Source organism: Triticum aestivum, chromosome 4D (genome assembly GCF_018294505.1).
Source record: "Triticum aestivum cultivar Chinese Spring chromosome 4D, IWGSC CS RefSeq v2.1, whole genome shotgun sequence".
In the NCBI taxonomy this organism is placed as follows: Eukaryota; Viridiplantae; Streptophyta; class Magnoliopsida; order Poales; family Poaceae; genus Triticum; species Triticum aestivum.
In genome coordinates this window covers 450,691,957-450,717,446 of record NC_057805.1, presented here as the reverse complement: position 1 = coordinate 450,717,446, position 25,490 = coordinate 450,691,957, and the positions used below count along the sequence as shown (strand labels likewise).

Below are 25,490 nucleotides of genomic sequence, written 5' to 3'. Positions count from 1 at the left end.
TTCACAACAAGCAAAGAAGAATCCCGTGAGATGGACTTGAGGAAACCCGGCCAGGTCATAGGATGGGCAATCAAATAGGGCGTGTCAGAGAATCCCGCTCGCCGTGCTGCATGGGCTTGGTTCCGTGAAACGAATGGTGTGTTGGGTCATTGGGCAGGATCCACAGACTTTCAACTGAAGCGTAATCAAGCACGTGACGATCAAATTGAACGTCTGATAAGTATGAGAAATATGTTACCTGTTTAGAAAATGTGCCGTTGAGCATGAGTTATTAGTTTCAACCGATGTCATCCGAACCGGGTCATGTTTTAATAAGTTTGAACATGTATTATTCGTGAATGTAATGAACTATGTTGAATTGAGTTATGTATGTGCTTGCGAGATGATCATTTTAATATTTGATAGAATTGGGTATATTATGCTAACATTCGATAAATGGGGCAAAACAGAGGGGAAAAGAGGAGAGAAGGAGGGACCAAACCCTACCGTCCAGGGCGCTGGCGTTTCTCGTTACAGAAAATATACACCACCCTACCACCACGGTCGCTGGCGGTAGGGTACAGCAGCCTACCGCCAGGGCCTGTGGCGGTAGGGTTGTAAACTCTGAAAACAGAACACTCTGTTCTATTCTATCCCTCTTCTCTTCCCAGCACAACAGTTTTTCAATAAGAATCATGAAAAATCACAGAATATGATGACAAACTGAATTCATTCACGACACCTTGCAAACATTTTCACACCAAATTCAATACAAATGGCAAATTCATTCACGACACATGGCTTCTTGCCTTAGTACTACATAGTTCATGATAAATTTGGCATGGCTTCATCCGGTTACATGACGAGTCCATCGAAGCGAAGGCTTTACTGAGTCATACGGGGCCATTTACCCTTCTTGTCACATGCCTCATCCTCCTCTTATGCCTTGCGAGCTTTTGCAAGCTTTCTTGCCCTCTCCTCCTCACGAGCAAGCTTCGCTTGGCGCGCCCTCTCCTCCTCGCGTTGCTTCCGCTCCATCCTCTCTTTCTGACGACGCTCTTTCTCCAAGCCTCTTTGAAACCTTTCTTCGAACAGCCGCTGGCGCCTAAGAGCATCTCCAGCCGCGCCCCCAACAGGCCCCCCAGGCGACTTTTTCGGCGCCGGCACCAAAAAATGGCCCAGTCGCGCCCCCAGGACGACGAAAAGCGCCGGTTCGGCCCTTTTTTCCGCCCGGCGGCCACAGGCCGAACCCGGCGCGCTAGGGGCGCTTGGGGGCTCCGGCGCAAGGGAAAAGCGCGGCTGGCCCACGCCGTCAGGTGAAAAGTCAAGATTTTCTTCCCCGACTCGCCTCCCACCCCCCGCGCTCTCGGCCGCCACTAGGTATATCCCGGCGCCGCCCCGCCGCCCTTCACCGCTAGATAGCCATTCCCCGCCGGAAAAATAGCAGAGGTTCGCTGTGGCAGCCCCTCCGGCACCAGCTGGGCGTTTCCGGCCGCGGAGGGGCAGTTTAGCGGCGGGTGCACGCCCACCGCGCGCAAGGTGTTCGGCGATTTGCCTGCCTCGGCGATGGACTCGGATGACGAGGAAGTGCTCGCCGCGCTGCTGGAGGAGGAAGCCGAGGCCGACGTCCAGGAAGAAGAGCATCTCATGGTGCTCGCCGCCCTCGCCCAGCTGCTGGCTAGCAATGAAAAGCCGCGGCGAGGTGGCTCGGCGCCGGGGCGGGTGAAAGCAAAGAACCGGCGTCATCTCGAAGGCTACTGCATGCTCTACTCCGACTACTTCGCCGATGCTCCACTTCAGGGCGACAGAACATTTCGGCGCCGTTATCGGATGAGCAGAAAGCTTTTCCTCAGGATTGTGAATTCCATCCGGGAGTTCGACAACTACTTCAAATGCAAGATGGATTGCACCGGCAAACTTGGATTCACCTCCATCCAGAAATGCACGACAGCGATGAGGATGCTTGCATACGGAGCTCCCGCTGACTCACAGGACGACTATGGGCGCATGGCCGAGTCCACCAGCATAGAGTGTTTCTACAAGTTCTGTCGGGCAGTGGTGGCAGTGTTTGGACCGCAATACTTGAGAACACCCAATGCGGAAGACACTGCTCGGATCCTAGCACAGAATGCAGCAAGAGGATTTCCTGGGATGCTTGGAAGCATCGACTGCATGCATTGGAAATGGAAGAATTGCTCATTTGCTTGGCAGGGGATGTACAAAGGCGCCAAATGCGGTTGCAGTGTGGTACTTGAGGCGGTGGCCACACGGGACCTCTGGATTTGGCACTCCTACTTCGGTATGCCAGGAACTCACAATGACATCAACGTGCTGCAGTGCTCTCCTGTCTTTGCCAAGCTTGTTGAAGGTCATTATCCTCCGGTGAACTTCGAGATCAATGGGCGGCACTACAACAAGGGGTACTATCTAGCTGATGGCATCTATCCGAGATGGTCGACATTTGCGAAGACCATCAAAAACCCTGTGCCTGGAGGCAAGAACGCCTGGTTTGCGAAGATTCAGGAGGCTTGCAGGAAGGATGTCGAGCGGGCATTTGGTGTGCTCCAATCTCGATTTGCTGTTCTCCGGTACCCCGCTCAGACCTGGTCGAAAGATCAAATGTGGGAGATCATGACGTGTTGTGTCATCTTGCACAACATGATCATTGAGAGCGAGCAGGAAGAGCCAGTGTTTGACACTGAACCATACCACAGGCAGGGTCCTCTTGCCCAAGTTGATCACCAGCTACCGGCAACCTGGACTGCCTACCTCAGTATGCGTCAGGAGATCCGAGACCCACAGGTGCATCATCAACTGCAGCAAGATCTGATAGAGCACCTATGGAGGCTCAAGGGCGACACCGGGCGCGACGTGTGATGAAATATGAGTTTTTGTTTGTTAAACTATATAATTTGTATTGAACTATTTGTTGTTGAACTATTTTGTTGAAGTATTTGAATTTTCTGTGATGAAATATGTGATAAACAAATATTTATGTTGATAATTGAACGTCGAGCCACGGCGAACCACGCCGAATATGGGCATATTCTCGTCCATATGGGCCTTTTTCGCCGAAATGGGGCTTCAAAAGTGGGCCAAAATCGGCGACTGGGGGCGACGACTGGGTGCAAAACCGCCCCCAGCGCCGAACGAATCGCCGGCTCACCCCCAGGGAGCGATTTTTATGCGTCCTGGGGGGGCCAGCGGCTGGAGATGCTCTAAGACAATCTTCTAATTGGTCCTTTTGGATATCTTTTGGCACTTCATGATCTATCCAGCTGAAGTACTTGCATAGAGGAGGCGGTGACTGCATATAAAACGGATGTTAGTGTTGACACACATTTTAACACATTGTTGAAGCATTCCACCATGTTGCTTGTCATGTCCCCATATCGCATACCTCCTTCATCGTAAGCGCGTGACCACTTTTCTTTATCCGGCTCGTGCCTAAGCAAGAATTCTTTCCCCCCTTTGTTCTTCTCCAAAGCCTTGAGGAGTTTATCATATCGGCTTTTGAATGTGTCGGTGTTGAATGCAACGCAAACAAGGGTAAGGTCTTTGCAAAACTCCTTGCTCTTGCATGCTCGGTAAAAGTTTGCAACAAAGTGTCTCATGCACCAACGGTGTTGAAGCTTTGGAAGACCGGGAATATCAACGTCTATTGCTTTGAGAATCCCATGATGGCGATCCGATATAATGCATACCTCTCGCTTGCCTATCACCTTGGTTCTCACATGCCCCATGAACCACTCCCAATTATCATCGTGCTCCGAAGGCACCAAGGCAAATGCCACCGGCAACACGTTATCATTTGAAGAGTGGGCCATCGCCACCATCAATGTGCCCTTGTATTTCCGGTCAAGAATGTACCATCTATAGACAAGACCGGGCGACAATACGTGAATGCCTCAATGCATTGTCCAAAGCTCCAGAAGGCACGACGAAACACTCCATCAATTGACTCCACCCGATGGCGCATTCCCGAGTTTCGATGAGCAATGGCTGCCAACATCTTGGGAAGAATGTTATATGCGGCCTCATAATCACCATGCAACATCCTAATAGCATTTGCCTTCGCCATCCATGCCTTCCCATACTTGACCGGGTATCCGAAAAGTTTCTCAATCGAAGACATGAGAAACTTGACCTTCACGGTTGGATCATGTGCTATTTGATGCAACAATTTGTATCCTAGATACTCAGACGTGAGTTGACGGTGTCCTTTGCTTCGGTCGGCCCTATCCGGGGGTACGCACGTGTGAGTGCCAACATGACTCTTCAACACCCATTGCCTGGTTTCTTTGATTTTTCTATCGCGGACCATCCATTTGCAACCTTCTTGGTCACATTTGACTGTGTACCGAAGTTTTTGATTTGAATGACCAACAACAAACGGCCTATGGTTCCTAATGGCATAGTCACACAACCATATCTTGAACTCTACCAAGAAACCAAACTTGATGCCTTTCTTCAAATGAGCATTCTCATCCTCATTTTCTGGTCGAGTATCACTGAATTTGGGGCACGGCGTTGGCTCAGACAACCAGAATCTCATCCCACCGTCAACGACGGCATTGTCTGCAAGACTCACATCCCTAAACAACGGCGGCCCTCTCTTCTTGTTGGTCACCTTCTTGTAGATTTCATTTTCTTGCGCAGTCAACCCATCCTCATCCAACTCTTCCTCCAGACCCTCGTCATCCGAGTTATACCCACACATACGGTTATAAGGGAGGGTACGGTCCATGTCTTGTTGCCGCACAATGACATCCAAGTTACCAATTGGATTGTAATGGATCTCTTCATTCTCCGAGTAAGCATCCTCTTGAGCAACAATAGCATCATCATCAACATGACCACTAGCATCTTCTTCAACATGAGGAATAGCATCATGACGGAGTACTATGGCGCTAGCATTGATATGATCTTCATTGGGTTGGCTACTTGGTGGTTGGCTAGAACAATTGGGGACATACACCTCGGCACTATCATCATGTCTGGGGGAGGATGCATTGCGGTTGAGATCAATTTGCAAAGGAGGAGGAGGATCAACCTTTGTGGCAAAGATCTCAAGAGACTTGTCTTGTGATGCGTCTACTTTTTCCTTGTACACATTCCAATGCAATTGGGAGGTGATGGACATACTCTTTAATCGGGAATTTATTTCCAATCCAACGTCATACCTCCCAATAAGCTTAACCACGGCATTTGAGTCATTCCAATGTAAAACGCTTCTCACTTTAACTACAAGATCATCAAAGCTTGGACTTGTGTCAAAAACCATAGCCTCTTCCCCTTCATCGTCATTTCCAAGCATAAATGTCGACTTGTCCAAATAATGAACATTTACGAGCTTATGCATCTAAGAAAGTGGAAACAATATAATCAATCCATATATGTCATCCAACCAACACAAATGGACAAATGAACTAAATTTTGTATAAATTGGACAAGTAACTACTATTCATACTAAGTTAACCTAACCATTAACCCTAACCCTAACCCCCAACATAACCACCATAACCCTAACACTAACCCCTAACATAACCATAACCCTAACCATAAATGCATCATAAATGCACACAACAACATCAACACCTAGGGTTTGCAATAAATTGACCAAATCAACACAAAATAAAGATCTCAACCAATCAAAAGGAAGGGGAATGGGGGAGGTACCTTGGGTGATGAAAATGCTCTGAAATCTCAAGCAAGTGGAGTGGATCTAGGGGGGTTTGTGAGGGGGGGGGGAGAGGAGCTGAGCACGGGGAAGAAGATGAGTGGGGAAGAAGAGTGGTGGTGGGGCCCACAAACCAGCCCCTCCCCACCTTATCCACCACACATGACCCTACCGCCAGACGGTCTGGCGGTAGGCTTCAGTAACCTACCGCCGTACCCGCTGGTGGTAGGCCCTTTTCCATGTCAGCGCCTGCCAACGGCCGTCAGTCGTCGTCAAAGGACCTACCGTCAGAGGGGACGGCGGTAGGACGTGCAAACCTACCGCCAGACCCCCTGGCGGTAGGCAAAAGGGTCAGATCCTGAAATATTTTCGAACGGGGTCAGATCCTGATTTTGTTTGTAAAAAGGGTCGAAACACGAAATTTTGCCACGGAGAGGGGGAGATATGGGCGCAAATGGCTGGCGTACGCGCGCGCAGGTACGTCCCGTCCGGACGCGAGGCGAGCGCCAGCGCCAGTGGGCGGGATGGTTTGCACTGCTCTGCTCTGGTAGTTGGGGCTCGGGATCACGGACGGTGGCCTGGCGTTTCCGGGGGAAAACGGTGTGACCACGGCACGCACACGGACGCGGTGATCGATCATGGGGAACGGCGTGCACTGCCTTTGCGACGTGCGTGCTTTGGGTCGTTGGTTCAGCCTGGTGGGCCGCCGCCCGCCTGTGCGTCCACTAATGAATCGCCTCCGATCTCCCTCTCTTTTCCTCCTTTTAATCCGCCTCGCCCCGCTTTTGCACAAAGGCGCTCCATCCTCTCTGGTGTTTGTCGTCAGTGGCCGGGGATCGGTGGGCGCGTGTGTGCAACCATCCTGATCCGATCCATCCTCGTATGTCCGTCCACTGACGCCTTTGCCTTTGCCTTGGCCTTGGCCTGGCTGCCGCTACACACGCCTACACCATGCCTACATCGGTGTAACGTAACCTGTCGTCGACCAGCATTTCCAGGCTCGGCCACGACGAGTGAATTCAATGCACTTAGTACTGCATAGTAACGACCTCTCTAGCTAGGCTCTCTCTAGGCTCCTGTGCCACCGTTTAGACACACACAGGAATGCGGCGACGGATGGATGGTCTCTTCCTTCGTCCAACCGCGCTCTGCTCGCTCGGTCACTCTCGTCCCATGTGCCCTCGTCCAGAGGCCTCGCCGTACTGAAAGATGCCTTTCTCTTTTCTTTTCTTTTCTTTTTTTCCCGTCCACGTTGCATCAAAACGGCCGGTAACCAACCAGTCAGACTTCCCAATGTGGAAGCAGCAGCAGCAGCGAGGCTGGCTTGGCTACACCGCCGTCTGTGTAATAGGCAGCAGAGCCGGTGGTGCTTTCGCTCGCCACTTTCTTTTGTTGGAATGGGACGAAAGTGGGTTTCGGTTTCGTTGCCAAACACTCAACGCGCGAGCATGGCATGGCCGGTGCCTCCATTACTGCATGCAACCAAGCTTAGCTCCTAAGCTACATCCACAAGCACAGCACTACAGTACGTTGCAGCCTCGTGGCTGTATCTTATACTCAAAATGCGCTTACAATTAGTTGCCAGTAATCATGTTTTTAATAAACAGACAGAGTGTGTACTCGCTCTGTGACGGAAAGACGAGCCCGATGTCAGTGGCTCAGCATGGCAGAGCTGGCCACGTCTATCTAGGTCATCACCATCACACACGGAGGAGGGAGGCCACCATGGCATGCATGATGAGCTGCCATCTTTGTACGGTACCATTGCTGGTGCTACTACTCCCCGCTGTCCCACACATCCACACGCCTACGGTGGGTGGGACTCTTCTCTTCTCTTTTCTTTGCCTCCCTCCGTCTTCTCTCTCTCCGGTCCAAGCAGTTTCACTCGCTCGGTGTGCGAGCGAGGGAGAGGAGAGAGAGATTATAATAGCACGATAGGCCAAAAGCTCCAGTGAGCCGCTGCCCCCACTGGCCGACGCTCCTCCCAAGAACCTCGCCAAGGAATCCTAGAATCCAAGAAACCCACCAACAAAACACAGGCCAGCCAGGAGCAGCAGGTCCGTCCGTGGTGGTGGTGGAGGGAAGAAGACCAGTGAAGACCACGCAAGGCACAGCCGCATTTGCGTGTGCCCGTCCTCGCGTGTGTCTTCTTCTTCCTCCTCCTCACCGTCCCCTCCCACCACCTTCCCGGACAGTGATGGCGCGGCGGTGGGCGGCTGCGGCCCTGCTGTGCCTGGCCGTCTTGGCGGCGGCGGCGGCGGCGTCCGTGCTGGCGGCCGCAGTGGAGGGCGCGGTCACCTACGACCGGAAGGCGGTGCTCATCAGCGGCGAGAGGAGGATCCTCTTCTCCGGATCCATACATTACCCCCGGAGCACCCCAGAGGTAGCCCAGCTGCTTTCTTCGGAAACCGTCTCCTTTTCCTCTTCTTTTCTTACTTTTTCCGGGGAAGGGGACGGGAGTTTCTTGGGTGCTTAATGGCGCGGTTCGCGGTTTCTTGCTTGGTAGAGCTGCCATGAAAGAAAAGTGAAATGCCGCTTGCTTGCCCGTACGTTTCCCCCTCTTTGCTTTGCGCTCAATGCTTTCAAGCGACAGATATCGACATCTCCCTATCCTTGCGGATCCCTTTTCCTAGATTTTCTCCAAATGCTGCTCGTTTTGCTTGCTCCTGCGACCATTTTTGGGGCATTTTGGTTCCCCAGCACCGCTAATAATAATGCTGTAGCTTGTTACTAGATTTTTGTTCACATATTTCCGAATCTCTGGCTGATTGACCGAGCACTGACTGTCCATTGACGCTACCCCTATGCATCAGATGTGGGAAGGGCTGATTCAGAAGGCGAAAGACGGAGGCTTGGACGTGATCCAGACCTACGTCTTCTGGAACGGGCACGAACCAACCCCCGGAAACGTACTACACTCACACTTATCATCACCTACCATTCAGACATTCAGTGTGAGCTGCTATTATAAGAGATGTGGAATTCCAGTGGTAATTTTCTCGCTTGCTGCAGTACAACTTCGAAGGGAGGTACGATTTGGTCAGGTTCATTAAGACGGCCCAGAAGGCCGGGCTGTTCGTGCATCTCCGCATCGGTCCCTACATTTGCGGGGAGTGGAATTTCGGGTGCGTATATTTACTCCTTACCACCACTTGCTAAAAATCACCACCACAGTGAAAATAGACTACTAGTCCGTATTATTTACTGGCATTGTGCTGCTGCTTCCAGTTTGGTGAATGCGTGTGATTTGCTTTCGTTTGTCACTTGACTTGTGTGACTTGTGTCTGTCCACATGCAATTTATGCAGCGGCTTTCCGGTCTGGCTGAAGTATGTTCCGGGCATCAGCTTCAGGACCGACAACGAGCCTTTCAAGGTCCGTGGGAGTCCTCCACAATTTCTGGATCTTGTCTGGGATGCAGGTCTTCTTTTGCTTAGGTTTGTGGCAATGCCCCTTTGTTTTGTTTTTGCAGGCGGCAATGCAGGGGTTCACCGAGAAGATTGTGGGCATGATGAAGAGTGAGGAGCTCTTTGCTTCCCAAGGTGGCCCTATTATCCTTTCTCAGGCAAGTGTGTATAAACATTCTCTTCGAGCTAAATGCAACTTTTTGACATGGCATGGTTGTTTACTGCATGTTGAGATAGTTGCCAACTTGCCATTGTACATAACGCTGAAATAAATAAATTTTCTTCCATGACACGCGAAACTGCTCATTCATTTGTTGCAAGTGCTCTGCTTATTGTCGCCTTCTATTCTTGCTTGAAATTAGTGATTCAGCATTTCTCAACATGGTTTGTCTTAATCTGCGTATTTTCCCTGGTTGCTCATGGTGTTGCCTGTTGTTATTTGGAGTGCAGATTGAGAATGAGTATGGGCCAGAAGAGAAAGAGTTTGGGGCTGCTGGCAAGTCATACAGTGACTGGGCGGCAAAGATGGCCGTGGGATTGGACACCGGTGTGCCGTGGGTGATGTGCAAGCAGGAAGATGCACCAGATCCAGTGGTATGTTAATCTTGTCCCATGTCGAATTAAAAGGATCATGGCGCAAATGTAGCAAACTGATGATTATTTGGCATCTTAGATTTTTAAGGGTATTTTTTTTCTTTCTTTTTTGGTCATGTAAGTTCACATGTTTATTTCTGTGAGCTCAGTGCAGGTTATATCCATAAGGCATTCCATTTAGTGTTTTAGGTTTCCAAAATATCTGGTTCCAGTTTGTATGCAGAATATAGTACATTCGTTTTACAACTATAATCAAATCAATTCCAATCAGTTTGTATGCTACATCCTGTCTCTCTTGTCGACCTAGTAGTTCAAATTACATTTAACTTGTCCTTTGTACAGATAAACGCATGCAATGGTTTCTACTGTGATGCATTTACACCGAACTCACCTTCCAAGCCTACGATGTGGACTGAAGCTTGGACTGGTTGGTAAGTTATCTTTCAAGGGAAATATCCAATCTACTGTGAAAAATATACAGCTACATTTTTCATTGATGCAGTTCACATGTTCATCGTTCGGATTCTGTTCATTCTAGTGTTTCTTTGTACAATTGCATTAATATGAACAATAATGTAGGTTTACCGAATTTGGTGGGACCATCCGTAAACGACCAGTTGAAGATCTTTCATTTGCTGTTGCTCGCTTTGTGCAGAAGGGTGGCTCTTTTATCAACTACTACATGGTATGGCAGAAAATAAGTTGTATATATGCTTGTTACCATTATTAAGTTTTCTTGAAGCTTCCTGAGAGGAGATATTCATGGTCAGTGGTATATTGTTTTTTTTCCGCACAAAGTATCATGGTGGAACAAATTTTGGGCGCACCGCTGGAGGTCCCTTCATCACCACAAGCTATGATTATGACGCCCCACTTGATGAATATGGTAAGTTTAGAAATATAGAGTTTTGTTGTCAGTATGATCACTATCTGTATCTATTATTTGTCTATTTTGAGCATAGCGGTGACTTTTGACATATAAAGAATTGAAGTTTTGCTAAATGGGCTAGATAATTCTTACCCAGACTCTGCTTTGTTACTAACCAGGACTTGCAAGAGAACCAAAGTATGGACATCTTAAAGAACTTCATAGAGCTATTAAGTTATGTGAGCCGGCATTGGTTTCTGTTGATCCAACTGTGACTTCCCTTGGAAGTATGCAAGAGGTTTGTCTTGATTACCATTTCCCATCACTGAAGTGCATATATCCTATATGGCTTGATCTGTCACTTACATTTACAACCTATAATTCAGGCCCATGTCTACCGATCTCCATCTGGTTGTGCAGCCTTTCTCGCAAACTATAATTCTAACTCTCATGCAAAAGTTGTCTTCGACAATGAGCATTATAGTCTTCCACCTTGGTCAATCAGCATCCTTCCTGATTGCAGAACAGTTGTTTATAACACTGCAACGGTAAGTTTCACTTGTGCTTATGCGGATGGTATTATGTCGTTCTCAGGTCTTATTATTTCAATCCATTATATGAGGAGTTTGTTTAGCTGGTCCAAACTGTTATTATCTCCACAGGTTGGTGTTCAGACATCTCAAATGCAGATGTGGTCCAATGGGGCCTCTTCAATGATGTGGGAGAGGTATGATGAGGAGGTTGGTTCACTCGCAGCTGCTCCGTTGCTCACCACAACTGGTCTACTGGAACAGCTTAATGTCACGAGAGACACCAGTGATTATCTTTGGTACATGACCAGGTAATTGCGACACTAATAAGTTGCAGGTCTCTATAACTAACTTCATTGGAGTTTCATCTGTTTGTACAACTTTCCTACGGTTTTCTGTTTATGAAAAACGAGGGACATGTCTTTCATGCTTTTTTTTAGAGAAGGAGGATTACCCTGGCCTCTGCATCCTTTCACGCTAAAACATAATATGCTTAAAATGATTATTGTAGTGTGGATGTAAGCCCCTCTGAGAAGTTTCTACAAGGTGGCAAGCCTTTGTCTCTCTCTGTGCAATCTGCCGGCCATGCCTTGCATATCTTTATCAATGGACAGCTACAAGGTTTTCCACTTGAAACTGCTCTCTTGTCTATACAACACCAGCGCTGTGGAGACTGAATAGTGAATAAAATAATTTTTATTCTGGTGTAGGTTCTGCTTCTGGAACCAGGGAAGATAAAAGAATCTCATACAAGGGCAATGTTAACCTTCGTGCCGGTACTAACGAAATTTCACTGCTGAGTGTTGCTTGTGGGCTACCGGTTCGTTCCCTCATCACTGCATGAATTTATAAACTTACAGCTAATAATCTTGCATATATGACTGAACTATTCTTGTCCCTGTAGAATATCGGGGTTCATTACGAGACATGGAATACTGGTGTCAATGGTCCTGTTGTGCTTCATGGTTTGGATGAAGGTTCGCGAGATCTGACCTGGCAGACATGGACCTATCAGGTGAGTGCAGCATCTAGTAACTTCTTTGTTGACTAATTTGTGTTTTTAGTAAGAAAGAAGGTAAATAAATGTACCTTTATCCATTCTAGGTTGGTCTGAAAGGTGAACAGATGAACCTGAACTCCTTAGAAGGTGCAAGTTCAGTTGAATGGATGCAAGGATCACTGATAGCACAAAACCAAATGCCATTGGCATGGTATAGGGTAAGAAAAAAAACCAATCTATGATAGGAGCCCTTTAGAGGTTTAATATGTTCAATCCCACTCTTACAACTGCTTGTTTTAATAGGCATACTTTGATACTCCAAGTGGTGATGAACCGCTGGCTCTGGATATGGGTAGCATGGGTAAGGGACAAATCTGGATAAATGGACAAAGCATTGGACGGTACTCATTAGCATATGCAACTGGGGACTGCAAAGATTACAGTTACACGGGGTCATTCCGGGCAACCAAATGTCAAGCAGGTTGCGGTCAGCCGACACAACGTTGGTAAGACCATTTACCACAACATTTGAACTAGAGATAATCAGCCTGCTGCCTCATCTTTTTTTAGTATCCAAAATCATACTGCTTGATACTTGTCTTCCTTCACCATTAAAACTCTTCCAATTATTTTTTGGTTTTTGCCCTTGTTAGTAAAGTATTGTTGCTACTGCATTGACTAAATTATTCAAACTGTTATATTCAGGTATCATGTGCCAAAATCCTGGTTGCAGCCATCTAGAAATCTGTTAGTTGTTTTCGAGGAACTTGGCGGGGATACTTCGAAGATTTCCCTTGTGAAGAGATCAGTCTCAAGTGTCTGTGCTGATGTATCAGAGTTTCATCCAAGTATCAAGAACTGGCAGACTGAGAGCTCAGGGGAAGCTAAGCCTGAGTTACGCAGGTCGAAGGTGCATCTAAGATGCGCACCTGGGCAGTCTATTTCTGCCATCAAGTTTGCAAGCTTCGGGACGCCCTCTGGGACTTGCGGAAGTTTCGAGCAAGGGGAGTGTCATTCAACAAAGTCACAGACTGTTCTTGAGGTCAGTTAATTATTTTCGGTAATTTCAGACTACTTGAATTTTTGTCTCACATGGAACTTGAAGGAAACATATAACTCTGCTCATGTTCACATTGTTATGCTATTGGCTGATTTTTCTTGTGCTGATTTGAACAGAAATGCATTGGGAAACAAAGATGTGCCGTCGCCATCTCCCCCGACAACTTCGGTGGAGACCCCTGCCCGAATGTGATGAAGAGGGTGGCGGTCGAGGCTGTGTGTTCTCCTGGTACATAGGCGACTCCTTCAACTAGACTAATTTAATGACGGCGTGGCCTTGTGCGTGACCGATCGAGCACACGGGAGGTGATGTGGAGACGAGAGTTCAACTGTAAAGTACTACCGACTCGATGTAGACGTGGCTGGAGGATTTAGAAGGTCATTTCTAGCATATTCCGATTCAGATTAGGGTTCGTGCTCTACCCTGCATCTCCATGAATTGTTCAAAAGCGACCAACTGGTAATTTGCAGTTGGTCCTAGATGGAGTGTGGGGAGAGCAGAGGCAAAAGATTGATGCATTCTTTTGCTTGGTATGTTTTGGCTGTGTCATCTTTCTTGAAGAAGAGAAGATGCTGTATCCTTCCTTTTGAAAACACTTGCTTTTAATTGTGCATGCTGTGAGCATGAACATGTTGCTGGTCGCTTGCTCTTGGCTCTGGAGTTGTGTTTTGCTGGTGATTTTGTGCTCGAAGAGCCTGAAATCTGAAGGAAATTTCATTGTCATGTAAAAAAAAAAAAGCAAATGGCAGGAAATATGGTAAATACTCCCTTCATCCTGAATTACTTGTTGTAGAAATGAATGTATCTAGAACTAAAATACATCTAGATACATCCATTTTTGCGACAAGTAATTTCGGGCGGTAGTTATCAACATGACAGTTTCCTGTCTGAAGCGACTAGTAAGTCCGGATGAAGAGAGTAATCAACTGAAGCGACAAGTAATTTTTTGGGGCGGTAGTTATCAACATGACAGTTTCCTGTCTGAAGCGACTAGTAAGTCCGGATGAAGAGAGTAATCAACTGAAGCGACAAGTAATTTCGGATGAAGAGAGTAATCATCGTGACAGTTTCCTGTCTGAACAAATATGAATGGTGTCTCAGTCTTAAAGTGACAGTTTCCTGTCTGAACAAATATGAATGGTGTCTCAGTCTTAAAGACAGTGGACTGGCTGCCTACTGGTCCTTGCTAGTAATAATCTTTGCAGAGTCCGGTGCCAGACAGCTCCATCATGGAGCCTCCATGACCGACAGAACATTATCCTGGAAACCATAGAGGTGGACCTAATAATGAAGCTGAGTTATTGACAGGCAAGTATGTATGAATCTGGATCCTCTAACATACATAGGAGAAGCTATAATACCCTAACTTGCCTTCTTTCTCTCTATATGATTAAGATTACAATGACTTAAATGAATTTGCAAATTACAGATCTACTGTGTATATTTATAGTAATTACATAAAAACAAAATGACGATGAAATAAAATTAATTTTATCTATAGTAAATACCAACAGTAAACAACCTGCTAACAAACAGTCCCTAACTTTCCTTCTCTAAGTTAGAGGATCCGGTTCCCCGGTTCCGAAGGAAGATCGAATCCTCTATTCTTTTTCATTAAGAAGAAAGGAACCCGCGGAAGCTACCACGCCCAACCCAACACAATCATGCATGCGGTTGGGGTTGGATGCCTCTTCTTTTTAGAGGACCATCATGCCATGCGTTCAACGCTAGAGCATCCTATATGCTACACACACGGGAGCAGTGGAGTAGAACGCAAAGGGGTGAAAGGAAGAAAGAAAGAAAGAAAGATAGGAGCAACGCAGTACGGCCGTGCAGGATTTGCCTGTCCGACCCGTAAAGCAAAGCATGGAGAACCAACCCTAAATCTAGACTAGCGAAAGACGCAAAGACGGTGTGCCGCGGCGGGGCGGGCGGACCTCCGGTGCAGTGCAGAGCGGGCGCGATGATAGTAGTAAAAGGGAGTCCCTTTGACGATGTGCTCCCCCGTCCTTTTGTAATAGTCTCGGCCGCACAGACGGGCAGAGGGATGCGGCCGCTCGCGGTCACCGACGCGGCCCGTCCGCCGTCTCATCTCCGGAGTTCTTTTCCTCGGTGTGTGCGTGCGGTACAGGGCATGGACTTGTGGGTTTTGGCTCAGGCCCTCGTCTCATGCATTTGTTTACTAGGAGATGGTTAACAATTGATCTCGGACTCTCAGTCGTATCGTCTGGTTAGCAGCCCTGCTCCTGCAGCTATAAATGTTAAGTATCCACACCTTCATGTGCATCTGCTGTAATGTTTAAGTATCCACATCTTCATGTGCGTCTGCTACAATGTTTTAAGTATCCACATCTTCATGTGCATCTGCTGTCAGCATGTCAGATAGTTAGACAATTTTTTTTCTGAAAAGGAGGATGACCGTCGGCCTCTGCATCAATCGATGCATGCAGCATAGTTTTGTAATACATCACATATATAGTTTTGTCAGCACTGTCAGATGCCGGCTGCCGCAGTTTAATGAAGGGATATAGATTGGTAACTTGGGTGGTCGGGGGGTGCAATTCCGGACATCGCTTTATGCAGACGATTGCGGCAATATTTGTCGCACCGATCAAGGAGGACGTCCGGACCATCTCCACTATCTTGGAAAGCTTTGGGGAGGTGACCGGACTGGCTACAAATTTCCAAAAAAAAACCCTTGTGGCACCCATCCGGTGTGAAGGATCGGACCTTGAAGAAATCATTTTTTCGAACACAGTACACACGCAAGCGCTCATATACACGCGCATACACTCACCCCTATGAACGCATACCGACCTTGAAGACATCATGCAAAGCGTGCCCGCGGTGCGCTTAACGTTCCCCTTGCGCTACCTTGGGCTTCCCTTGTCGATTAGGCGGTTAAAGAGGTTCCACTTCTCGAGGACCAAGTCGCCGGCAAGTTACCACCTTGGCAGGGGAAACACTGCACTCCCGCGGGCAGAAATGCCTTGGTCAAGTCGGTCCTCACTGCCATCGTGATCTACCACATCATGACGCTTGTCATTCTGGCTGAGGTTCTACAAGCCATTGACAAGATCCGGAGGGCCTTTCTTTGGGCGGGTTCCGACAAGGTTTCTGGGGGCAAATGCAAAATTAACTGGACTTCCGTGTGCCGCCTCATGATCCTCGGTGGCCTTGGTATCCTTCACCTTGCAAAGTTTGCTCGTGCACTTCGCCTAAGGTGGCCATGGCTTGAGTGGATCGCGCCGAAAAGACCTTGGGTGGGCACCGGGAACCCTTGCGACAAGGAGGACATGGACCTTTTTAACGCCCTCACGAAGGTCATGATAGGAGATGGGCGCAAGCAAGGCGAGCTTCTGGGAGCCAGCCTGGCTTGATGAGCTTAGACCTAAGCACATTGCACCACTAATTTTTGACATCTCCAGAAGCAAAAGGTGGAGTGTAAGGAAGGCAATTCAGAATGGTGCTTGGGTGGACAAAATTCGGTTCTCAAATGGCCTAACAGTGGCGCACATCCAAGAATTCATCTCGCTTTGGACTCTGGTGACCCAGGTGCAACTACAAGACAACCACCCCGACACCATCACTTGCAAGCTCACCACCTCAGGGCATTATTCGGCGGCCACTGCATACAAGGCGCAGTTTTGCGGCATCATGGCTTCTAGCTTCAAGAACACGATTTGGAAGAACTGGGCACCGCCAAAATGCAAGTTCTTTGCCTGGTTGATCACTCAGAACCGGGTATGGACGGCCGACCGCCTTGCTGAACATGGTTGGCCAAATTGTAGGAATATTAGTTTCACTGAATTAACTAATAAAAACATTAGTATAGCACTTGGTGTCGTCTTATGGCAATACATATCACTAGTTCTTGGTAGAGCTACAATGATTTATACAAAACGATAATGAAATCACGGATGGGAGGGGTAATGGAGGTAATCTTTGATCCTTAATTCCATGATGGACTAGGAGAGAGGGTGAGTCCATAGCTCATGGTGGACCAATCCCTCTCATCTATCCCACCAAGGTGGGTTTCTTTTCTTGGGCTTCCTTATTGACTTGGGCCTCTTTTCCATTAACTATTTCTTAGTCTTATTCTTTTTCCTCCATTCACTTGTTTGACCATAGTTGGTTGCTTCACTTGACCTTGATGATTTGCCACTTATAGGTTTGGTATAGGACTAAGTAGGGCCTTGAGTAAGATTAACTGGTCGCAATCAAACATCACTACTCACTCATAATTTTAAAGATGACTCGAACATCAAGTGTGGACTATTTTTTAGCCACTAATGACGATCAACTTGAAAGTTAGGCATTTACATGACACTCGTCGGTCAAACAAGGCGTGTGCACAAGAGACAAGCATTTTCTCTTCATAGGGTAACTTGACCAAATCTTCGGAATCCACTGCCTAAGCCTTGGACGCTTGAGGTATTCTATTCCAGTGCACTGACGCACTACTCCCTCGATTCCCAAATATAAGTCTTTTTAGAGATTCTAACAAGTGACTACATACAGAGCAAAATAAGTGAATCTGTACTCTAAAATATGTATACATACATCCATATATTGTAGTCCATTTAAAACGTTTAAAAAAGACTTAGGGCCAGTTCTTTTGGCAGCTTAAAAAATAAGCCGCCTCCTCCCTAGCTCATCTCATAAGCCGCCTCTCTTATTAATTGAAGCTTCTAAACTAGTTAAGAGATAACTAATTCAGAAATCTCAACAAATTTTATGAGCGGCTTATTTTTTAAGCCCTCCAAAAAACCTAGCCCTTATATTTAGGAACGCAGGGAGTAGAAGTTAAGTTCACAACGCTGGACCAAGAAAAGAGATGCTGGCAACTACTGGAGGGTTTCTCCAAACGCTAGAGTGGATCCCCAAAACTGGTATCTCTCGCGTGCCTTAATTTGGTTCACTCCACCTTTTATGAACTGAGATCTGGTGACTTGCTATGAGTGAGTCACCAGTGAACAGTACGGTGGCTTATCCCTCATTTTGAATCGTCCGATCAAGGATCAACGCCCGGATTGAGATGAACAGGGAGATATCCACAGTACACGTCTACAGTACCCCGTCCTACAGTGCTTGCTGAACAGGGACATCGTGAACAGTGCCTTATTGCCGCAGTACTCGCTGTGGGCAAGTTACCTGATCTCTGTCTATAGCTGCCCCTATGTGGGCTCAACTCTTGAGGCCCAAGTGGATTTCAATTCCTGTAATCCTCGAGTGTGTGACCCTACAGGATCATGGTGACTTCGACACGAGGAGTATTCCGAGTAATTCTTTTCCTAAATGATAACGTCCACACGTGTGACATGTTTGCACATCGCTCATACGCCTTAATTCATGTTGATTCTGTTTTGCACGAATCCTAAAGGAATCTGTTAGAATCTGAGTGCCACGTGGGCATCATCATGTGTGTGGGTGTTGGAGAGTTCGCCCACATGGCCCGCAGCACGCGGTTTGCTAGCTGCGCTGTGTGGGCGAACTAGTTTCTGCCCACACAGCCACCACCTAGTCCACGCGCGTGTGGGCGAACTGCTTTTCACCCACACGACACTGTACGTTTTTGGATAGCAACTGCAGTTGCGCGTACATGGCAACTAGGTAAACACACATGGCAACTATGATTCGTTGTTAGACGTCAACTGTAATTGCGCGTACATGGCAACCAGATAAAACACACATGGCAACTGTGATTAACCACACATTACAACTACGGTTGGACCCCACGTGGCAACTAGGTAAACACACATGGCAACTATTGTTTGACCATATGTGACAAATAGTTAATCATACATGGCAACTATGTTTTGATTACACGCGACAACTACCATAAATTAGACTGGCAACTATAGTTAACCAAAACAGAGAGAGTTGCCATGCTTTTACAACTACATTTGTCATCGCAGACAACTATATCTGCCATCCCGGATGACAACTAAATCGTCATCCCGCGAGTACCTAACGTAGCTGGGTCAAAACGTATATGGGATGTTTGCTTCATGCCACACGCGCGGGGTAGGGATGAGTAGTATTTATTGAGCATGTGGCACGAAGTAGTTGCGCCCACACGTGTGAACAATTCTAATGTCCGTCCACATACAGCCCATGTGGGCTGCCTCCTGCTCACGCCACACACGGTGTGTGGACAGATGTCTAATATGTCACACGTGTACGTTATCAGGACCCGTTCTTTTTTTAGAGATATTCCGAGTAATTCTTACCTGACCTGGTAGCAAAATAACTCAATACTGGTTGCTGCTCTAGCGCCCACTTCATCAACTCACACCAGGCTAACTCAAACTCGCCCAATAACAGGTAACGACCTCTAACAAGACATGCCAGTTCCAAGACCCACAAAATCGTTCAGAATACCCTTGCCAAATGATATACTTTGTCATAGCCCAAGACGAGAAATGTTGGGTGGCTTCCTCCTTGAATTAGCTCCCTGATTTGCACGACCATGATCACTCGAGAGAGCCTGGAGATACATCTCCAAGTTAGAGGGGCAAGATCCTGTCTTGATCCGCTAGGGCTTGCAGCTGGACACGCAACACGCCCACAAGACACCTCCAGCTACATCCATCAGATTGACATCTCCATGTCCATGACCTATGATCCTGGCCATTTGTTTGTAGACATACCTCAGTGAATAGGGACAGTAGCCATGCACTACTCTTGGATGGCACGGAGTTCAGTCGGGTGTGCAGGTAGAAAAGCCACAGGAAAATCTCTAATGTTATGTGGCAGTCTAGTGCGTGCTGCTGAAGGATTGCTGCACATATGCTCACGCTTCGTTGCTCATCTTCCTCACCTTCTAGGTTAAGGACAGATAAATGAGAACATTTGGTCCAGACACAGGATATGACAATGCATATATACCAAACACTGAACACTGTCAAGAAAATGCAGCAGGCTATCACTACTACATAACAAAAACTAAATCCTCAAAACCAAACTCAGAGACCACCAGGCAGCCAGACAAACAGAAGAACCAACAACAGGCAAATCAAAAGTGCATGACATAGAACACGTTGCTACAACGTTCAGGCTGGCAAATGGGCAAGCATAATTAACAAAATTTGACCAGTACACATCGGGGATAACTAGTTACTTGAAAAGTAAGGTTCGGCTGGGCTTCATTTTCACATAAACAGGAGTGTAGCTTAGTCGCCCTTCCGGCGGAAGGAGCATCCCTCGGTGAGCCTCGCCTTTCCTCCGGTGGGTTGGCAAAGCACCGTCTGGCAGCCAGGGCACACCACCACGGTCTGAGAGTGGCTGAACACAGTCGTTCTGCAATCAAGGCAATACAGAGTCAGATATATGATACGTGAATGAAGAGCAAACTTCAGTCATAATGAATAAACTTAATTGGTTGATGCATAGATGTAATTCAAGTCAGGGCCAGGCAAACAACATGATACTGAAGGAGGCAACTTGGAATGAACATTTATAACTACACACACAATAACTACTTTAGTGTTCTAAATGCTCTTATATTAGTTTACAGAGGGAGTACATGGCAAATGAAGCAGAATAACTAGTCGTTCACGTTCAGTACCAACGGCAGCATTAGCACAGGCGGCAAGAGCACAACAGCGAACCACAACATAGTACAAGATGCACAGGTTGCTAAACCTACATATTTTCTCATATAGCAGGCAGTTCTTTGTGCATAAACCTAACTTTTAAGCCATTCTTAAAGCAACCTAAATCACTGATAGCATCTTTTTTAAATCAAGTACCCAAGTCAAGAATCCAATCCACCATCTTAATGTTACTGTATTATCTAGGAACACAAGACCAAAGAAGAGATCATAAGGTCTTACATGTTGAAGCAGCCCTGGCACTTGACATCCTGCACGCAAGGAACACAAAGACAAGCACACAATTAGGGGCCGAGCCAGGAGAGGAATCAAAGGAACGGGAACCCCCAGATCGATCCTACGTGATCTGATGCGCACGTACCATGAAGAAGGAGTTGGGGGACTGCACGAGGCGCTTCTTCTTGTGCTTGAGCTTCTCGAGCTCCGCCGGCGGGTTGAGGAGGTCGATGTCGTTCTGCAGCACCTGCTCCGTTCGATTCCCAACCGAGACAACAGACAGATTAGATCACAGGAGATGCGCAAGTCTCGGATCAAACGAGAGAGCAAACATTCGGAAAATATGGAAGGGGATCAAAGCCACGATGTATCCTCGCCGTACCATCTTGACGGGCGGCGGCGGCGGTCTTGGCGTGGGAGACGATGCGGGGAGGGGGTGGCGGCGGGGGAGAGGAGCGGAGGCGCTAGGGCTGGAGACCGTGGGCGTGGGGACTTCGTGGTGGCTTTATCAGTAGGCTCGGTGCATCTGGGGCGTCCATCCCGTTTGATCTGGCTTCGTACGGCGGTGCGGCCGTGCTGGGCTGGGCTGGGCTGGCCAGTAGGTATAGGGCCGATACGCATGTGTCGCGGTGGCCGTGGCGAAATCACTTAAGGGGTAGTTAGTGGATTCGTTATGCAATTATTTGTGCTAGGAACAGTATAGGTTTCCCTCTAGCTAGGGTTTACTCTCCTCTCGCCGCCATTGGCGACAGTTGAGAAACTACCTCTTCCTTCCCCTCGATCCGAGTTAAGATCCGCGGCCAGGTTTCCAAAACGGGTTGCGGGCTTGGCTCTTGGAGGGGTTTAGGGTTTGTTGGTGTTGCCATAGACACCGGAGATCGACCTGCATCAGTAGGCTGGCATTCATGGCGAGCGGCGGAAGTTCGTCGGGTTCAGGCAACAAAGGGAAAGGCAACTTGGAGGATCTGATGAAGGAACTGGCTTTGAAGGAAGACGACCTCGATGACGTGATCTTCGAGGATGAGGACGAGCCGGCAGAGGAGGCCCTCCGCTGGATGATTTTGGCCCGAGTCCATATGGATAAGGGTTTCAGCTCGTATTGGTTTTTCCGGAACATGAAAACTGCATGGGACCTAGCTCGGCCAGTCAAGATCAAAACCCTCGAGGAGAATCTCTTCCAGATGCAGTTTGACTGCTTGGGAGATTGGGAACGGGTCACGCAAGGGGGGCCATGGCACTTTAGGGGAAATCACGTGGTCATTGCCCCATATGATGGATATTCAAAGCCTTCCTCGACTGAGCTCTTTACGATTGAGATATGGGCGCGGATCATCGAGCTTCCAATAGCTTTCCATGGCAAGGTTAAGGCACTGGCCTCGAAGATTGGCGAGTTTGTGGATTCAGAGCCGTCCTCCCTTGATTTCGAAGGGAACTTTTACCGAGTCAGGGTTTGGCTGGATGTTCGTAACCCTCTGAAAAAAGCTATATCTCTGGTCCGTGGAGGCGAACGGCAAATTTTTGCTGTCAAGTATGAGCGCTTACCAGATTGGTGTCAGGTTTGCGGCATGATGGGACATGAGTTTAAGGAGCACGGGGACGGGGTTCACCCGCCTTCTGCCCTGGTCTTCAAAAACCTCCGTGCGCCGGCGACAACAGCTTGGGGGACCCGACGCAGGAGCAGGAATCAGAAAGCAAGGTACAATGAAAGCCAATCTGCTGCTGAAGCTGAACACGGCAAGGAGAAGATGCAGGAACATGAGGAGGTGGATATGGACGTGACTGAAGCAAACCGCAAAAGAACTTCTGAACAAGTTACGGGCTCACTGCAAGCTAAAACTGCAACGGGTATGGAGCTTGCCCTAGCTCCTAAACCTAGTGGGGAGGTGGTGCCTCTCAGCCCCCCGCCGAAACAGGACCCAAAGAGGTCCAGGCTGACAGCCCAGAATGAGAAGACAGGCAATGGCGGTGTGAAGAAAAGCCCCCCTGGAGGGAAAAACTCGGACGCGAGAATGGCGGCCTCCCCGGTGGAGGACCGTCGGACGCAATGAGTCTGCTCTGTTGGAATTGTCGGGGGATTGGCAGTGACTCAACAATTCAAGAACTGCGTGAATTCGCAAATAAGTTTGCCCCCAGAGTACTTTGTATAGTTCAAACCCAGCTCAGTGGGGAGAGAGTTGAAAATCTAAAAAGTACTTTAGGTTTTGATAGTTCTTTTGCTGTGGATGCCTCCGGTAGAAGTGGAGGTTTAGCTATGTTTTGGAATAATGAAATAAACATTGAGATTTTGGGCTACTCGAAGTATCATATTGATGGTAGAGTGACTGGCATAGGGGACCAGCCGTGGAGGCTTTCTTGTTTCTACGGGGAAGCACAGACCCATCTACATCATCCACACTTCAAGATTTGCCTTGGGTGTGTATAGGAGATTTTAATGAGGTCCTGAAGCATGATGAACACGATGGCATTGGCTCGAGGAGTCAGGCACAAATTCACGGTTTTAGAGATGCTGTGGATGTGTGTGGTATGGTCGATCTGGGCTTCAAAGGAACAAGATGGACATATGAGAAGAAAGTAACCGGCGGCTCATATACCCGTGTCAGGTTAGATAGAGCCTTGGGCTCGGTTGAGTGGTGTGGAATGTTTCCCTCAGCGGCTGTTGAACATCTCACGGCTGCTACATCTGATCACTCAGCCGTTCTGCTACATTTAGCACAAACAAGTGGGGGAGGAAAGAAAACGAAACAGTTTCGCTATGAGGTAATGTGGGATACTCATCCAGACCTCAAAACTGCAGTTCAGACGGGGTGGGAGGTCAACAGCCACAACCCGCGGGTGTGTGAGGTACGCGCGAACCTCGACGCGCTAGCCCGTAACCTGGGTGTATGGTCTAAGTCAACGTTCGGAAGCGTCAACGGCGAGATACACTGTTTGAAGAAAGAATTGGATCGCTTGCGCAATGACAGGGCACAAAAGGGCCCTTCGCATGCGGAGGTGAAGATAAATGACCACTTGATAGAGCTTTATCTGCGGGAAGAGTTGATGTGGAGACAACGGTCTCGGGTGGAGTGGCTATCGGCTGGAGACCGGAACTCACACTTCTTCCATATGCGAGCCTCGATGCGCCGGAGAAAGAACCTGATAAAGGCGCTGGAACGGACAAGTGGGCCAGTTACAAATGACCCAACAGAGATGTAGCAAATGGCACTTGAGTTTTACAAAAATTTATACAGCTCGGAAGGGGTGCAAGGGGTAGACGAGGTCCTACAGCATGTGCCGGTGAAAGTTACCGCGGCTATGAATGAAACCCTGCTGGCTCCTTACGAAGCTAAGGAGGTCAAGACCGCGCTTTTCCAAATGTTTCCAACAAAAGCTCCAAGGCCTGACGGTTTCCCTGCTCACTTCTTTCAAAAACACTGGGATGTCTGTGGAGATTCTGTAACAAAGGCGGTGTTAGCCATTGTGAAGGGAGAGGAAAGTCCTGTTGCCGTGAATGATACATTGCTGGTACTAATCCCGAAGGTATCGAATCCAACGTTGCTATCTCAATTTCGCCCAATAAGCCTGTGTAATGTTTTTTATAAAATAGCCTCGAAGGTGTTGGCAAACCGTCTAAAGATGATTCTCCCAGAGATAATATCAGATGAGCAGTCGGCATTCGTTCCTGGTAGGCTGATTACCGACAACATAATCTCAGCGTATGGGTGTTTGCACTTTATGAAGCGGAGGAGGTCAAAGAACAATGTTTATGCTGCACTAAAACTTGACATGATGAAGGCATATGACCGCGTGGAATGGTCTTATTTGAAGTCAATCATGGAGAAATTGGGTTTTGCTGCACGTTGGGTGAATGTGGTGATGAATATGGTGAGCTTAGTATCTTTTTCTGTTATGTTTAATGGTGTGAAGTCAGAAGAGTTTAAACCCACAAGAGGTATTCGACAGGGAGATCCAATCTCTCCTTACCTTTTCTTGATAGCAGCGGAGGGCCTTTCGTGCCTGTTAAATTCTCGGAATGAATCATCCCAGCTTAGCGGCATTAAGGTGGCACCGTCGGCACCGGCGGTGAATCATCTTTTATTCGCGGATGATAGCCTGCTGTTTTTCAGGGCAAGTGTTACTGGAGCGGAGGAAGTTTCAAACCTATTGAATACGTATTGCATGGCATCGGGACAAAGAATAAACAAAGAAAAATCATCAATCTTTTTCAGCAAGGGCTGCCCCGAGATAGTGTGTGATGCTATCAAGGGATTTTTGCAGGTTCACAATGAATCTCTGAGTGACAGATACTTGGGTATGCCTACTGATGTGGGTCACTCCAAGAAGGGGACGTTCAAATATTTGAGTGACAGGGTGTGGGACAAGGTGAAGGGTTGGATGAGCAAATGCCTTTCAGCTGGGGGCAAAGATGTTCTTATTAAGTCAGTAGCCCAAGCCATCCCGGTTTACTCTATGTCATGCTTTAAGCTCCCGAGGGGATTGTGTGATCACATCAAGTCTATTATCAGGAAATTCTGGTGGGGATGTAAGCAAGGTGAGCGCAA

General features: G+C 47.9%; 2 protein-coding genes across 2 annotated transcripts; one reads left to right on the top strand and one right to left on the bottom strand.

The window, feature by feature from the left end:
• Positions 1-7,486: 7,486 nt before the first annotated feature.
• Positions 7,487-13,758, top strand: LOC123098531 (beta-galactosidase 5). Its single transcript, XM_044520563.1, has 19 exons — positions 7,487-8,042; positions 8,473-8,568; positions 8,672-8,784; positions 8,967-9,033; positions 9,131-9,223; positions 9,516-9,659; positions 10,002-10,090; positions 10,239-10,344; positions 10,458-10,545; positions 10,707-10,825; positions 10,914-11,075; positions 11,190-11,368; positions 11,569-11,678; positions 11,768-11,877; positions 11,962-12,072; positions 12,162-12,275; positions 12,361-12,563; positions 12,763-13,099; positions 13,234-13,758. Exons 1-19 carry the CDS (start codon positions 7,857-7,859, stop codon positions 13,351-13,353), a joined length of 2,547 nt encoding a protein of 848 aa, XP_044376498.1. The 5' UTR covers positions 7,487-7,856; the 3' UTR covers positions 13,354-13,758.
• Positions 13,759-20,129: 6,371 nt separating this feature from the next.
• LOC123098530 (40S ribosomal protein S27) lies at positions 20,130-21,477 on the bottom strand. The gene is made up of 4 exons (XM_044520561.1): positions 21,332-21,477; positions 21,095-21,196; positions 20,956-20,984; positions 20,130-20,419 (listed from the first exon to the last, which is right to left on the bottom strand). The coding sequence occupies exons 1-4, from the start codon at positions 21,332-21,334 to the stop codon at positions 20,293-20,295; spliced, it is 261 nt and encodes an 86-aa protein (XP_044376496.1). The 5' UTR covers positions 21,335-21,477; the 3' UTR covers positions 20,130-20,292.
• Between the last annotated feature and the right edge of the window lie 4,013 nt (positions 21,478-25,490).

What these genes read in the sequence shown, in the direction of transcription:
- LOC123098531 (XM_044520563.1), top strand. Translation starts at nt 7,857, where the DNA reads ATGGCGCGGCGGTGGGCGGCTGCGGCCCTGCTGTGCCTGGCCGTCTTG. An exon ending in ACGAACCAACCCCCGGAAAC is followed by an intron (nt 8,569 to 8,671) that starts GTACTACACTCA and finishes CGCTTGCTGCAG; the next exon opens with TACAACTTCGAAGGGAGGTA. An exon ending in TGCCATTGGCATGGTATAGG is followed by an intron (nt 12,276 to 12,360) that starts GTAAGAAAAAAA and finishes TTGTTTTAATAG; the next exon opens with GCATACTTTGATACTCCAAG.
- LOC123098530 (XM_044520561.1), bottom strand. An exon ending in CCCCCAACTCCTTCTTCATG is followed by an intron (nt 20,985 to 21,094) that starts GTACGTGCGCAT and finishes CCTTGCGTGCAG; the next exon opens with GATGTCAAGTGCCAGGGCTG. An exon ending in TGCCAGGGCTGCTTCAACAT is followed by an intron (nt 20,420 to 20,955) that starts GTAAGACCTTAT and finishes CCTTGATTGCAG; the next exon opens with AACGACTGTGTTCAGCCACT.